Raw genomic sequence first — 17727 nt, forward strand, 5'->3', positions numbered from 1 at the left:
ATTTACCGATTAAACTGTAGTTGAATCACTTAATATTTCAATCAACTGACTAATAAAACATTCAAGTCGAAGAAAACCGAGATGGAATTAATGGCAGATTTGAAGTAGAGGTTTTACGAATTGCGCGGTAGACTAGTGGTTAGGGCGTCGGATTAGTAGTCGTGAGGTCGTGGGTTCGAGCCCACGTTAGGGGGTAATATTTTAAGTTAACAAAATCGGTTTTTCAGCGATGATTGCGTTAGGGTTTGGTAGGTAGGGCACAATCAATACTAAAAATCATCCTAAAAAATGTTAATTATTTTGTTTTTGTTATTATTGATAATTGCCATGACCAGTTTGGCAGCCAGTGCGGCACCAGTCGCATGCCGGTATTGATTGTTTTTCCTCGTTGAACCAGTTACGAATGCTGAGGAGTAATATTAAATTACTTGTATTTCAATCACCCATATTATCATATTCATGTAATTAAGTAATGTTTAATTGAGCCTGGTCAACGACTGGCAACCAACGCTGGGCCGAGATGGGCGCCCAGACCTGGCCCGATGTTATCATTCCATGTTTCAACCAAGTCCGGCGCGGTCCCGGTTGAGGAACGGGTCCCGAAGTTCGGCAGGCCGGCCACCGGGCTTGAGCCAAGCTCGGCCCATTCGTTTTTTCGTACGCGGGTAAGGACGCATCACAGCAACACGTTGAAAACTATACGGGAAAAATAAAATTATTTTTTACTGTGTGAACATAGTAATTGTGGACCGTCACCACACTCAAAATTTACTGTTGAACATAGGAAAAATGAGGAGTCGGTATAGTAGAAAGTGGTAGAATAAAAGTAAAATTTAATTTGACACAAGTAAAAATTCGGATAAGATAAATCAAATTTTAAAGTTGTTTCGGTATGGTCCTGGATTACTATGTTCACATTGTAATTTTTGATTTTATATTCTCTCCGTGTAAAACGGACAGTCCTCGTCGAGCGGTCAGTCGTCATACACCAAACGCCCTATCCATTCAATATTCCAAATCAATTTCTCCCTGTGAAATACTCAAGTATGAATCTAGTTAGATTTTTAATTCAAATCAAGCCTTTTCAATTTAATACACAAGTTTTGAATCTGATGTTTTTAGACCCTGTCCGTATGTCCGTATGTATGTATGTGTGTGCATGTGTGTATGTGACCGCTTCAGTTTTTTCACGATAACTTCAAAAATAGTTATCTGAATCAATCGAATCTGGGCTAGAAATCTGCGCTTTTATGTTATATAGACCGAGTTCGAAGATGGTGTCGATTGCGCTTTTAGTTTTTGAATTATTCTCAAAAATTTGGCCCAAGGTTGGGCCAATGTTGGCGTAATGTTGGCGCAATGTTGGCACAATGTTCACACAAGGTTGAGCGTAAGGTTAGCGCAAGGTAGGCCCTTATGGGGGTCTTATGGGGGGCTTATGGGGGTTTATGAGGGTCTTATGGGAGTATTATGGGGGTTTATGAGGGTCATATGAGGGGGGTTGCCAGGGGGGTTGCTAGGGAGAATTTCTAGGGGGGGTTGCTAAGGGGGTTGCAAGGGGGGGTTGATAGGGGATTGCTAGGGGGGGTTGTTATGGGGGGTTGCTACGGGGGTTGCTATGGGTAGCGTCCCCTGATCTTTCAGCGATGCCTGAATATGAGGGTCTTATGAGAGTATTATGGGGGTCAGGGGTGATAAGGATGATAAGAGTAATGAGGGTCTTATGGGGACGTATATCATCAGTTAATGGCAAAGTGCAATTAAAAGGCAATATCCATTCGGAAGCATATTGCTAATTCATTAGCAAAAACAGACACCATAATTGACACAATTGAAAGCAATTGCCCATTTGTCTTTTGAAGTAAATGACCCCCACCTCCCACCGTGAGGGGTTATTTGCACATATTTATGGCGGCAAACGAATTTGGTTGAACTAAACAACTACTTGAATACCGGCAAAGTTGGCCGACGTAGTTGAATCACTCGGCCGAACGGCGGGACGCGTGAGGTGCGGGTTCGAGTCCGGCTTGAGGCAATTGGGATTTTTAATCTTTCGGAAATCGGCGAACGGAAGTCTAGACACCGAGAATCATCGGAGAAGTGTTAGGGAAACATTCTCCGATGAACAATTGAGTGCTCAAGTTCGTGAACAACCTGAACTTACATTCTATACGTTCTGTTCACGAACTTTAGTGTCCGACTGAAGATCGGTCGATGGACGCCTGTATCGACCAAGGTTTTCCATGGTTTCCCTGGGTCACCAAGATAATCTGTACGTGGGGTACAACTCTTGAGGTACAATGCGACAGGGTTGGAGAGGAAGTCGGCCTATGAAACCGCAAATATGTAAAAACTCGAATAGGGTATACATGGCGAGGAAAATAAATTTAAAAACAACTGCTTGGATTTTCCGCAAAAGTTGTTAATTCAGGTTGTTGTATCAACAAAATTTGATCGGCAGAATTAATTTTTTTCCTCAACGAGGAGTACAAGCTCTCTGAATTGAACGGAAAATTTTGAATCGAGGCAATTCGAATGTGGGTGGATTTAGCACGGGGCTTGGGAGGTTCGAGTGGAGGCGGAAATTTGTTAATTTGAGGGGGAAGTTTGAATTTGAGGGAACTCGATCGTGGTTGTAATATACGCAATCGCGTTACGTGGCATTGCTTCCAATTCGATGAGTTTAAAATTCTGGCTATTATTATTCCGAGGGATTGATTGTACTCGAAGTCATTAAATTTTCGGAAACAATCCAACAGTTATAATTCCAGAAGAACTATGTTCAGTTCAACTCAATCGTTTTGTTGCGTCTCACTGAATTAATAATTGCAAATTGGTAAAAATCTTCTCTCAATATTTCTGTCGATATCGATAAAACTACCATAGATTAAGAGAAAAATATGATGAAATAGTTTGAACGGTCAATGAAATTCTTTATAAAAAAGGTAATTTGAAATTTTTTCTCTAGATCTACTCGCCCGCTTCGAAAATGATTATGAGAAAGGGGGTAAAATGGGCTGTCTTAAATCGTTACAACTCGAGTTTGGCAGACTCAAAGCTATAATGATATTTTTTTACTAGATTAATTTATACTATGTTATTTTAGTTTATTTTCTTTCCATTTCCGTCTCGACAATTAGATTAATTTAATTTTATTCCTTTTTATTGTTATTATATGTATTTTTGTTCCTTAATTGTTAATTCCCAAGTTACAACATTGAATGAAGAGACATTCCCTATAAATCACGTGGGAATACAGATCGACAAACAATTTTCCATAATTACACCCACAATTTTTTCTTTTTTTCTTTTTCTTTAAATTAATTAGTACCAATGATCTGAAAATATGAACGAATATGAACATTTTACATGCCTTTGATCTCATTTCAATGGAATCGAAAAAGAAAATTGCAAAGAGACATCGTTCATCATCAATCAGTATATCAATAAAATGAAAAAATATATTTTTCTATGTCTTTTCGAAATTTTTCAAATTGTTCTTTTCATCTTAAAAAATGAAGGGAGATTAACATTTTTAATTCCTANTATATTTTTCTATGTCTTTTCGAAATTTTTCAAATTGTTCTTTTCATCTTAAAAAATGAAGGGAGATTAACATTTTTAATTCCTATGATCGTATTCCGTTCACAGAAATAGGAAATACGGAAAATGTAGGGAAGGAAAATCAGAAATAAATTTGAAAAATCGATTTATCAATCTTGAAAATTCAACTTTTTTTTAATGAAGAAAAACTAATGTATTTTCTTTCTATTATCTAATTCTGATGGAAGAAAGGGAAAAGAGGAAGAGAAACGAGATCAACACGAAAACAGAATTTTTAATATTTCAATGTCTAGGTTTCTGTGGTAGCTTAGTCAGTAAGAGTGCCCGGCGCATATCTGGGAGACCCGTGTTCGATTCCCGACTGGGTGAAGCGGACATTTTTTCTCTCTAAATTCTAATTCTCTTAGAATTTTTAAATTGATATATTTTTTCAAATAATGAATCAATACCCATAAATTCAATTCCTATCCTCACATTTTCATAGAATACATAAAAAATAGCAAAGAATTCAAATCGGCGATAAAATTTTTTATCGGATTATTATTATGTAATTTTTTAAAGTATGTTTTGAAGCTTTAAAATGAAACCTGATTCATCAAAATCACACAATAAAAAAACAAATTTCAATTTGAGAATTACAATCTTAAATTGAGACTTATCTTATCTGAAAGTTTTTGAAATCTTAAAATAAGGTATTTTCTGGGCGCATGCTGTGTGGTCGGGAGATATTAACAATTTAAGAAGGTCCATGTCACCGGAGTTCTCTCTAATGAAAATGGCCTCATAAAAATATATAATCAATGCGTTGGAACTGCAATCTGCCATCAGTAGAAGTTTCCAGGATCTGGTCGGCCCCCATCCCTCTCAAAAATCGATAACCCAATAATTAATCTTTAACACAACATTTACACTCGACAGTAATCACCAGAATATCCATCTCAAATTGAATTGTACGTAGAATATTATTCCACAGAAAGGGGGGAGCCGTAGAATCCCTGGAATTGGATTTGAAAGGGTCTCGGGGCGGAGTCAGACCGCCGGACGATTATAATTGAATCAACAGTCACCGCCCATAGTTTCCAGTCTTCCTCAGACCTTCCTCTAGAAAAAAAGAACAACTAACGCAATAAACAGGCGAGCCAAGGAATGAGGAGAATGATTTGAAATCCAGTGGTGATCAAATGTTTTCAGCTTGAGCAAAGGAAAATAAATTTGTCGACTAGATTAATCAATTTAATCATGGCTCTCCCCTTGTGGCTTAGAGTGTGCTTGTGGTAAAGGTCAAAACGTGACATTTTACAGCTATTGAAAATGTCACGGAGGATTTAATCAATATTAGCGGGAGAAATAGCACGCCGAGACAAAAAGAAAAAATCAGGCCCGGTCGCGTGCTTCGCGCGCTCCCTCTTTAGGGTATGACCGGTAGGGGTTGGTGAAATTGGATGTGACCCATTACGGGTCGCACCAATAACTTCCCGACCATTTGTTTTTTCTTTCATTAATTTTTTTATTGTTTATTTATTCAATCTTTTTCTCACATTTCTCCGAGGAAATACCCATAGAAGACAAGAAAATCCGTGCGCGTGCTCGCACTCACACACACTCCCATGCACACACATCGCCGTATTCCGCATCGAGAAAAGATGTAATTTATCGGAAAAGTAAAATTGTGTCTTGAATGTATATCGATTTCGAAAAAAGTTAGTGAACTGCTGATTAAATGTCTTCCAGTATTCCATAATTTGTGCGTTATATCAAGATTCATCGTTTCTAACAAAAAAAACATGAAATCGCATCGTTATGCACGGAGAAATGGTCTCGTTTACAAAAAAACGCTAATTTTCGACTTTTTTCCAAATGTTTTTTGGAAAAAACTGGAGAAACGCTGAGACGATCGTCTCCATAATCTAATCAGGTTCAAGTCACATGAAAATACAGCGATTAAAAAAAAAAGTCAAATCGCATCGTTTGTCCAGGAGGAATCGTGACACAAAATTTTTGTCACAGACGTACGCGCACACATACACACATACAGACAGGTACCTGAAAAGGGTCAGAAGTGGTTCCAAAGGTCATGAAACGTGGAGAAATGCTTAAATTTCCACATTCGATTTTCGGGGTCATTACAATAACTTCCTCCCTTCGGGTCGGGAAGTTAAAAAACTAAATAAAAACTCTTTCCAATGAACTTTATGATTACCAAAATAGATCTTATAGTATTCAACAATCCTCAGATTCCTATTTCAATTTAGGATTTCCACTACAGAGAAAAAAGTTTCTAGTTTACAGAATCAAGTTACTGATTTCAGTGAAATGTTTATCTGCTTATTCATTTTTTTTTACTTTATTTACTTAACAGATGAGGAAATGATCGAGTATTGAATTTTATCAATAAATTTTTATTAATGAATATTCAGAATAGGTGACACTAAAAATAAAAAGGTTGTTAATCAATTTTAAATGAAACATTTCTTCAAGTTAAAACCAAAAACCTACGCATTTCGAGAGACAGACGTTCTTAACCCTTCGTTACTCGCGTGAAACTGCCCGACGTAATGTAAATCTAAGCGCGCCGTTGCCACATTTCATTCGGATAGTGGACTCGCTGATCTCTCGGCAGCCCCGGCAGCCACAAGTGTAGCAACGCCGTATGAAATATTTCCATGACCCGATCAATCGAGTCGCGGGACGGCGCCGTATTTTTTATTTCCAGTTAGCATAGGAGTGAATTTTCTCTAATCAGAATATGCTGTTAAATGAAATCCGTGAGGCATACAAATTTTTTCATATTTTTTAATGAGTTTTTTTGGAAGTTATACTAAAAAATAGAATTTCACTGGCGCAGTGCCGTGGACGCGAGTAATAAAAGGTTAAGGATATCCAAGTACTTTAGTTGTTTTTTCTCCAATAAAATGTTTTCCTACTTTGGTAGTCGAACGTCAGAGCTTTTATTTGGGCCCCATTTGACCCCAAGTTTCCGGACATCTTACAATGATTTTATTATTTCAAATTTGCAGGTCTGAATTTGAGTCTTGAAATTGAACCATTAGAAAACATTTTAAAAATCTGAAATAAAAATGGAAAGTTTACTTTTGGAGGAAGATTGATGAAATAATTGAAAAATTGCAATTTTTTAAAATTATGAGTATTTTCTAATAATAATTTATAAATAATCAATTTTCTCATGAAATCATTCGAAGTCAATTGCAGTCACGAAATCATGTCATGATCCACTCGAAATAATTGATTTAATTTATTTCCGAAATCACTGAACTCAGCCCTGAAATCATGCGAAGTCAACTGCATTTCGAAATCATGGTGCCACTCAATCAGGGGGTAAGTAGTCGCTCGAATAAACATTTTTACTTCCATCAACATGTCGAACCTCATTATCAGAATTCGAAATCTTCCAACTTCACTTCGTGAAGAATACTACGTTCTCATCCTCCTCAACACAAATCCTTCTAAAAAATCTTGGAATCATCTCCTAAAGACCTCACACCCCTATAAACTCCCTGAATGACTCAATAAAAACCGGCACTTAATGGCCCTCAAGTCCCTCAGATCTCCAAAGCGACCATGCAATTAAAAGTTGCGGTGGGACCTAACTAAACGAGGCTCCTTTGATTTAAGCGTATTCGAATGCCGGTCACCCACGAGACCCAGAAGTCCACCAACTCCGAACTACGTGACACTGTTTAATTGCATTTGAACGAGTGAGTCCACCTCCATCTCCAGTACACCTTCCTTTTTCCTCCAGCATTCTCACTTCCAGGTAAATCACCCAATGAGTCTGAATGCCAGCGATCCCTCAATTCTTTGGTTATCATGAAGACCAGATAAACGAAAAAATCCCAAGACTTTGGACTCATCAAAGGACAACAAACGAAGGGATGTCCCTGCACTGCATCCACTGGAGCGACAAATAACTCCAAATAACGTTCGAGGATTACTTAGTTACCGCAATACAGTTGTCCCATTGGCAGCGTGGTAACTAGGTTGAAGGGAGTCCTTCTTCAGCTTGAGTGAGACAGATTGCACCAGGAGTACAGCCAACAAGCGCATGAAGAATTTTGAGAGGGGTGAAATACATACAAGGCACTTCACTCCCCTCACACTCGACACGTTCACCGACGAGGGGAATTGAAAAGCCGTCTGGCAATCCCCTGGTACTGGGGATTATCCTCTCACCTACGTTGAGTCCATGTGGATCTCTCGTAAAAACATATCAGTAGATCGGAGAGATCTTGTCTTTACAGAGGAATTATTGCAATTAACGGAGATTTTTTTATGCAACTGTGTTAATTGAGGGGATATTTTTGTTTAAAGAATCTAATTTTGTGGAAGAAGCAATCATTGTGCACTCGGAGGAAAATCGACATAATATGACGAAAATAATGTCTTGAGTGGAAAACATGGCATATTCGATCAATTCGTAGTAAGTTTTAGACATGAAATCGGTGCTCTCCGGGTTAAAGGAGGATGATACTGAATGAAACAAGCAGGGGTTCGAGCCTATCCGACAGATGGCATGTGACCATTACTTTTTGTGTCATTAGTTTCTTTTTTTTTATTTATACCAATTACATTGGTAGTAAGCTTCCGAACGGATTCGTAGCAATTTCCTCTCCTTGTGACCCGTGTAGAAATTCGGCGCTTGAACTCGAGTAGGGAGCCGTATCCAAGGCAGAAAAACGCGGCTCCATTTGATTAAAAGGCTATTTGAGGGTTGAAGATCCTTATGAGTCTTTAGGGTCATAAGGGCCATAGGGGTCTCAAGGTACAGCAAGGTTACAAGGGATAACAAGATCAACATCCCTTATTTGATTATAAGTCTATTTGATGACACAAGAAGGGGTAACGGAGGGGACCTTTGTGCCCCTGCAGACCCTTGGGGCATTTAGAGTCATAAGGGCCCTAAGGGTCTCTGGGGTACAGCAAGGTTACAAGGGCCAAGAGGGTCAAAATCCCTTATTTGATTATAAGCCTATTTGATGGTACAAGAAGGGGTAACTAAGAGGACCTTTGTTACCATGCGGACCCTTGAGGCTTTGAGGGTCATAGGAGGTATAAGGGTCTCAAGGTACAGCAAGGTTACAAGGGCAAGAGGATTAAAATCCCTTATTTGATTATAAGTTTATCTGATGTTATAAGAAGGGGTAACTGAGGGGGCCTTTGTGCCCCTGCGGACCCTTGGGGCCTTTAGGGTCATAAAGGCCATAAGGGTCTCACGGTACAGCAAGGTTACAAGGGTCAAGAGGGTCAAAATCCCTTATTTGATTATAAGTTTTTACATATTCCTGAGTTTGACTCGCGTCACGCGCTAACAGCCCAGCGTTAAATCAGCGCTCGAAACGTCTCCCTGGGCTTTACACGGAGAGAAAAATACGTGACAATCTCGTGCGAGTTCCTTCAAAAATTAGTGTGCTATCCAAGTCGTTGGACCAAACAGAGGTCACCAAAAAATTCGAATAGTCCACCGAAAAATTGGACTGTGGCACTCTAATTTTTGAAGATCTTACGCTACTTTTCCGTGAGATTCCCTTAAAAATTTGGGTGCCACATTCGAATTTTTTGGTCACCACGGCTTCGTCCCATGGATTAATGAATAACACACTCATTTTTGCTAGTTTTCTCTTCGTGTAGTTGTGTGGCTACTGCTTAATCTTCGGTTCTTCCCTAGTTACTCTGTCTCAGTACACCTAACCTCAATAATAATTCGACAGGCCCGATGGCATCGCTATTTGATCGAACTATTAATCGAATAATTGTGAAGATATCGTGCATTTTTACAATTTCCCCATCTCATATTCTTCGCTCTGTTAGAAAAGAATTGAAATTTGAATCCTTACACCATAAGTTGATGTTTGTTTCAGATGAGTTTAAAAAAAATATATATTTTTAAAATTACAGTGTGGCTGTAGTGGTCACGCGGGGAGTGTGTGGCTCCGGCGGTCATCCAAGCTAAGCAGCGGTCAGTCTGCCCAGTACTTGGATGGGTGTCCGCTTAGGCACACCTAACCGCGTGAGACTACAGCTGCGCTAGGCACGAATGTAGAGAACCACTGTGCCCATTGAGTCAGTGTGACCAATGGACACGGTGGAATCCCTGCATTATCGGCCGGCTGCACGACTGAGGTTTTCCATGGTTTCCCTGGCAGTCCAATCCCGAATGGGTGCAGTTGGGAGTAAAGTAAGTCGACCAATGGTAACACAGATAGCGAAGGGAACAAAATGTAAAAACCCGCGAGGGTATACATATGGAACCAAAAATTTAAAAAATATATATTTTCAAAATTTTTAATTCAAATTTTCACTATGAGTAATGAGTTTTAAGGATAATCGGGCGAACCCAGAGGGTTGAAAAAAAGCAGCCATTTTTTTCTTTTTTTTACGTATTCTTTAAATGATGGAAAAGGCGTGTGCAAAGTTTCAGACTGCTGGGGAGCATGGTTAATTTACTATGAATTTTTGAAAAAATGGTCATTTAAGCCGTGATCTTATGGAAATCACCAAAAAAACTGCAAAACCCAAGGAAAAAATGCAGCCAAAGTCATGAAACTTTAGACACATTTAGAACATGTGATGTGCTGAATCTCCTGAATAATTTCTCCTCCACAATATTTCTTTCTGCAATCTCGTTTCAAAACTGACTGAGTGTCAGCAACCCTCGGAGATTCCTTCGGCTTAATGTTCGATGGTCCAGGGTAAATAGGAAACCCCGCGAAATTTTGAGATCCACACAGAAAAATTTCAGAAATACTGACTTGTTACTTCAAAATAATAAAAATTCAAAACCAAAATTCAAGAATGAAAGAACACAAACTTTTATTCATAATATCAATTTTCGGACTAAAAATTATTAGTCATTTCTTTTACAACCGAATACAAAAATGAAACTTTTCTCTTTCTATTTTCTCCTTTTTTTTCCATGTCAAATCAATAATTCCTTTTATCCAAAATAATTGGCAACTGAATTTGTTAGTTTCGTCAGGATGGAAATTACGTTATTCGAGATAACAATTAATCGTTCGATCAATTAATTCACCGGATTTGCGTCGAGACACACTAAAACGTTTATTAGAGTGTTTCCAAAAGGTTTCTTATAATATTCTAACCGTTTCGTGAGTAGAATCTCATCTGTTTCTTATTTCTTTCAGAAATACCATCCTTCAGATCACCGACAAATTATTTAATTCTTTTGCTGACCATATTTTAATTCTTAATCAATTTTAAATTTCTGTGACTCATTAAAACGAGAGAGACGGATCGGACACGATAATAACGGTGTGGCGAAAAGAGAATATCCGACGCCGCGTTATTAAACCGAAATTTCCCCTTCCAACGTGACTCTATAGGAGAATTTTCTCCTTTTCCAATGCTGCGACTAGAACAATGTATTTGTTCCCAACGAGAATTTTAATTCTCTCTTCCAAATTGATTCGACTATGAGAGACTAACTCTTACTAAAAAATGTACCTGGAGGTTACGGTCCTCTTCGCTTCCACAGGACGAGGTACAACCAGTATACTCGTGTCGATCGCCCTCGTTGACCGAGATTTAATACTTCGTCATAGATTTTCGTGTGTGGACGAGGTACGCGACCGTGCGTAGCCTCACGGTAAATTAAGTAACTAGAAATTTCAAAATTATTATTTCCCGGCGTGTCTGACCACGTATTCTGTTTCTCCTTCCGCTAAACGCGAACTCTCTCAGCTCGATGTAAATACATTTTCATCACGCTGTGACGAAAAATGAACTTTTCGGCACGCTCCGCGTGCCTAAAAGTCCAATTTCTGCCACATTGTGATGAAAAATCTTGTTCGTAACTCGTGAAAAAATGTTTTTTAGCTCGTGGGATTATATCACTCGCCTTCGGCTCGTGATATAAACCTCCCACTCGCCAAAAAGCACTTTTTTGCACTCGTTACGAAATATACTATTTCTTTACTTTTCAAGCATTTTTCAAGCCTTAATTCTCCGTAATAAAATATTCAAACAAAAAAAATATTTGCATGTGAGAGGATCCTCACAGTGATCAATGATTTTTTGGGTGAAAAAGATTGTCGCCTAGGAGCATTGTTTATTAATAATAGCGAAAAAAGTACTGAAAAATGAAATTTCTGTGCACGCAGCCCAAACGGGCAGCAACGTCCCAAGTACCGACCGGGTGGGGGTAGCGCGGTCAATTTAAACGTCTCTTGAGAGAGAGCGGTGAAGCGTTGTGATTGGAGCTCCCTCGAACCAGCTCCTGGTGAAAAAAAAACTACCCACGATGTTGCCACTTTTTCGCATAGAATAATATTTTTTCATTTAAAAAAAAAAAACAATCTGAAAACCATTCAATGCATGGAACAGATACAAATAAATTTGATTAGCTCCAAAAATAAGTTTTAACCGGAGATACTCCCTAATATTGCCTGAATTTTGAATCCGAATGGGAAAAATTTTTTTGTTCAGCGATTGGTTTTCTGCAGGAAAACAATAGAAACCCCTCTGCCTCACCTCCTACATTTCCTTCTCGCCCGATTATCCTTAATGGTTAAAAGTAAAAACCGACAGCGTTTCCCAAAATTTTTTTCACTTTTTTTTCAAAAAGTTGAGATAATTTTACATAAAATCCATGTGTAAAAAAACGGTCACCGTGGATTTAATGACAAAAAAATCAACATTAACACTCATTATTCACAGTGAAAATTGGAATTTAAAATTCCGCCAATATGAATTTTTTGAATTCAGAACATTTCAGATAGAAAATCGTATTACCTGTAGATATATTTTTTAATTCGGTCACATGAAAACTGTAAAAACTAAAAAATGAGAAAAACTCAAAAATACGTGTTTCTCTGTCGCTCACACAGCAAAAGGTCTGAAATTTTCACAGTTTACTCATTTCAGTGTGGTTAACAAAATATAAACGAAAATTCAAAATCGAAATTTGGAGTCCCAAAACCCATCACACTTTGTGTGGAACGTCTTATATACATAATGTAGTCAAAAAATAAACTGTCGAATGACTGAATGTACATTGTCCGTGAGATATATACACATGTTTGCCATGCTAGTACCCTAGTAGAAATTGGAGAGGCTCTGCGATATTGGCTGTTGCAGCGACATTCACGCACGGAGTCCGCTGCCGTACTCCGCGGCTAGGTCGCTGCTGGAACCCTATGCGACACTGACGCGGTGCGCTTCCATTTTTTCATTTTATCGATAATAATAATCATCAATTAGTTGCGAGAGATTCTTATTCGCTAACAAATCGTTAATCCTTCAATAATTTATTTGAATTAATACGCATAATCTGAAGATTGTGAATTCTTAATTGACGGGATTTGAGGTTAGGGCGGACACACATAGGTCCTTCCCGCATAAACCCCCCGCAGCCCTGTTTCAGCGATCCTGCTGCGTACCTTTCTGAGGTACATCGCCACAAACGGCAATGTCACACACTAACTTACGCCGCGATATTTCTGCGCAATGAAATTTCTACTAGGGTAGCAATATTTTATAGTGTCATGTGCTTGTTTGAGTATTAGTTCCATAGGATCATTGAAGATATCCAGATTCGAGTGACGTCGGGATAATAGATTTAGAGCAATGCACGTCTGGTGAATAGGTATAGGATAGAGTCCAATTATTTTTCACTTTAGGGAGATAAATAATTGTCTGCGAGCGAGCGTTGGATCGCGAAAATTTGAGCTTCAAATGACGAAGTAATTCAGAACAGTCTATCGTGCTATGAAACACTTTCACCGAAAACATTTTTATTTGACGTTGAGGCACAATTATACTTTGTGGTTCATTTTTCAATTCTGTTCTCTTTTTATCGCAAGTAGAATATAGACAAAGTTCATTCGATTAAGTTAATACTTGTTTGCAATTGTCCACAGGGGAAATTCAATACAGGGAGTGGGTGATTCTCCAGTTACACGTCACTGCTCACTCCATCATTCATGCCTTCCCTCTACTTTCTATGTAATAGAGTTAAAAAAAACTATGTGTTCATAGAGTGGGATCGTAAAATCTATCTGAATGGGTGGGCAAATATTTTCTGTACTAGAGTTTTCGCAGTGACAAAAACGATGGGGTCGCGTGCCGATGGGTCGCGTGTCGCTATCAACCGTCACGCTGGTGTGATTGTTCGTGTGGAGTACATGGTGGGTCACACGGGGAGGGACAATTGTGTACTTGTGAAGAAGGGGACAAGTGTTTAAGGTTTTGAGAATTTTTGAGTGTCTTGCAGATGTTTTCGTGCAATTTTTTTCTCACAATTTTTGAAGAAACTTTTTTTGGTTTTTTTAATTGAAATTATTTTCAAATCACTTACGGTTTCACGCGCGGGACTCCAACACTGAGGTGATGAGCTGTCCCTAGCACTTTGATTAATACTAATAGAATTAGTTACATCATTCCGAATGGATTGATCATCGTCCTCAGTTGTCTCAATATCCACTTCATCGTCTGAATCCTCGTCTTTATCGACATTGACGTCGGGCTGATCTGAAAGTGCTGCTTCGACGTTGGGCGACGGTCGTATTACTGGACGGAAAGCTGATTGATGAAGAGGAGCTGGGGTTACTGGTGGCAACAGAGGCTCAGTGGCACCAGTTCCGGTTAGGGGTGAAGGTAGAGGTCCTGTTTAATCAGACAATGACAGCACATTCAACTTTAAGTGAATTTGATTTCAAAGAATCGACCTGATTTCCATTTCATGGATATCAGGAGAACAAAAAACCGCGAAACATTGAGAATCATCAAGCCTCATGGCAAAGACAAGAAAATATCCGACAAAAGTTTAAACAATTCCAATTATTTATTTATAAACAACGAATGTTAAAAAACTAAGAATTCCATGAATCCGATCGAATTGAAGTGAAGACCATAAATTCATTTAACAGCGCTTCGAATGAATCCTTTTACCCATGAATCGAATTTTCAACTAACAACTGGCACAATCTCAAAAAACACTCTTCCCCTTACCTGGAAACAGCACAGGCCTCTTCAGCCACGGTAGAGCATACGGAGGAAAAGCGAACCCCGGAGTCTTGACAGCAGCGACAGCGGCAGCAGCCTGCTGATGCTGATGCCACACATAATCCATCACCAAACTCCTGGATAACGGCAGCGGTAGCTCCGGAAACGGTGGAACTCTAGGATGCACCGGATGAGCAGGAGGTGGAGGTATGGAGCTGGTGATAGCTGGAGGGATTGGTGTGCTTGGAGAAATCCTAGCTCTCTTGACGTTCGGCGAATCCCTCGAGTCGTGACTGGACAGCAGACGTTTTCTAGTTCCTCCATTGAACATCGCTTTGACGTCCTCCCAGGCATGAACCACCTCGTCTGGGGGAGTCCCAGACAGCTTCATGTGTCGTCTCCAGGAGTTAAAATTGGCGGCATCAGGCTGGACGTATTTGTCTCCTGGACCAGTCCGATGGGAATGGAAGATGAACTTGTTGGGTGAGAAGAAGAGTCCGCAGTACGCGCACTTGATGCACTTGGCCCGGGAGCTGTTGTATCTTGACGGAAGGAAGGCACCTCGGCATCCCCAGGCACACTCATGGTGCACCGAGAAGGCGAAGTCTTCTGGAAGCCTCGGAGGCGCGTTGTCACTGAGAAAGGACTTGCAGAGACGTTCCGCTTCTCTCCTCGTTATCATTCCACATCTTCGGGAGGAAGGGGGCATTGCACCAGCTCTTCTCAAGATCTCGAGCTGCACTGGAGTGCACTGCACGCAGGTTATCCCCAGGGCCACTCGGCGGTTGTGGATCTCGTTGTAGCTAAACTGCTTCAGCAGGGTGTTGCTTATTTGAGCTAGGCATAAACGCTCCTGGCCTTCGATCACCAGGGAGACTATGTGAATCCCGTAGAGAGCAACTGAACCAACCTGCAACTCCTAAAGGTTATAGTCGCACGATGACTGTTTGGATTTTTTGAGTTATTGGGACTTCAAAACTTTCATGACTTTCAGGACTTTCATGAAACTCCTCGCGCCGTCTCGTGTATAAGGTAGCGGGGGCAGTTTCTGATCAGGAGGTAGTTTTTAATCACTCGGCTATTTATTTATTAAGTGCGAAGTTTGAGTTGAATTGATCAAGAAGGTAAAACCAACAGTGCAAAGAAGAAAATCCCTGCTTTCGCTAGTGATCTCAATTGTGGCAGTGGTACCACTGTAAATTGTCAAAAATAAATGGTAAAAGCGCGCGAACGCGGGAAACGGCCATTTTCGCCGTTTGCCTGTGGAATGAGCTAAGTGTGTACCTGAAGCTTCAGCACTCAAATTTTACCATGTAAGTACCGAATGATCATAAATATGATATAAATCTCAAGTTAAATCATAGGAGAACAACTCAGAATGATAAAAAATAGATGACAAAATTATTTTCAATAATTACTGTGGTGATCAATAACTGTCGCCTGAATCTAACCTGTCGGTATTTATTGATCGGAGGATTCATGAGTTGTCAGCTCGGATTAATTGAAGCCAACTGACAGTTTTTTAAGAAAATGTCAGTTTAATAATCTGTGAATGTAAATATTCACCTTATCTTTCCCTCATGGTGGTAATTATCGTTGTTGTAACGATGAAAATAGTATCGAAAAATGGTGGGATGCCACGAGTTGATCATTTTTATTATTTATTACCCTTGAATTTGGTTTTTGCTGACCGCAGAGGCTAAAAACTACCTCTGATTATTTATTAATAATAAAAAAATAATTTAATGCTCAGTTAGAGATGAAACAAGTAGGAAATTAAGTCATTATTTTCCTCATCCCAATGATCAGAAACTGCCTCCACTCGTGATCAAAAACTACTTCATGCGACTAAATCGTGATCATAAACTACCGCCAAGGCGGAATTTTCTTAATATTAATTTTTTATTAATTATTTGATATTTGTAGCTCAAAAATGGATTTTTAATTGATGTTAAATGTCTGTTTTACACTTTAAAAGAAGTTTCACTCCGTTTTTATTTGCTGTTTTCTCATTTTTCACCTTAACCTGAGCCCGCCGAGCTTAACTGATCAGAAACTGCCTCCGTTACCTTATTTCTGATTTTTTCCGTTTACAGAATTCGGTTGTCTTGCGAATCCAGAGACACCTCAAACCCACACTCGGTTACGAAACTCATACCGGATCACTTCTATCTTTACTTTTGTACATATTTCTAACGTCTTTCAAATATACTGTGATTAGTTTATTAAATCGTATTTGTTAGTGAATTGAACGTTCCCACGTCACCTTCAATTCATACACGAAGACATTGCTGTTCTTGCATTTGCTTCAAATTATTCAATGAAAGAATGGATAATCATTATTAGTTTTCGTATAATTAATTATCTGCACCTTTTGAAGGCTATAATCACACTATGTCTGTTTGAATTTTCGAAATCATCCAAATCTGGACTTTAAAGAATTCAATTTCAATTGAGTATGCGTCATTCTAGAAAAAAATAGACAAATATTACATATTTATCGTCTTCATATTCTGCTTAAAATTACTCAACCCAAGAATGGATAATCATCATTAGTTTTAGAATCATCACTATATTTTTACAATCGTTTGTTCAATTTAAATGTTCAGACAACAATGAACAAGTAAATTCAATAAAACCTTCGTCCCTTTATCCCGAAAATGGAAAACTAAATTTTTCAACTACCAATTTCCATTAACGTGATAGATTTTCCACAATGGAGACTGTTGCTCTGAAAATGTTCAATGCGTGTGTTTTTTCTCTTCTCCCTTCTTTTTTACAAACATTCGTTATATTCACGAGTGTACAATCAAGTGAAAGAGTGAAAGAGGAATTGAAAAAAAGGAGGGATAATAAAAGCTGGAAAAAAAACCCGCCGAGGCAGATTACCTGATTCGGTTTAGCGTGCGGTTGCGACTGGGGGCTGGATTGTGCGGGTTTCTGGGCACCGAGGGGTGGCAGTGACAATACTGCGGCACCGTCCATCCTGTGATGACAAAAATAGATTAAAAAAGATGTTTTTTTTTCAGTTTTGTGTGTACATACAGTCGATTAATTTATTTTAGAGTTTCGGATTAATTTTTTTCGTCTACTCTGTCCAACCATAACTACTTTTTTAAATGTATTTTTGGGCTTTGGGAATTTTTTTGTAGTTACAATGTCGAATGATTGGTTTTCAATTAATTT

The 17727-nt window shown here is 39.0% G+C and overlaps 1 protein-coding gene across 1 annotated transcript in view; it reads right to left on the reverse strand.

Moving 5' to 3' along the window:
- The window catches only part of LOC107036234 (SKI family transcriptional corepressor 2), a 34671-nt gene extending 17145 nt beyond the window's left edge, over window positions 1-17526 (reverse strand). The window contains exons 1-3 of the mRNA XM_015254032.1: window positions 17431-17526; window positions 14548-15460; window positions 13895-14202 (exon numbers count right to left, since the gene is read on the reverse strand). Of these exons, the coding sequence (XP_015109518.1) occupies window positions 13895-14202; window positions 14548-15460; window positions 17431-17526 (1317 nt within the window). The remainder of the gene's footprint in view (window positions 1-13894; window positions 14203-14547; window positions 15461-17430) is intronic.
- Between the last annotated feature and the right edge of the window lie 201 nt (window positions 17527-17727).

Source organism: Diachasma alloeum, unplaced genomic scaffold (genome assembly GCF_001412515.2).
Source record: "Diachasma alloeum isolate Michigan unplaced genomic scaffold, Dall2.0 Dall_scaffold_00207, whole genome shotgun sequence".
Taxonomy (NCBI): domain Eukaryota; kingdom Metazoa; phylum Arthropoda; class Insecta; order Hymenoptera; family Braconidae; genus Diachasma; species Diachasma alloeum.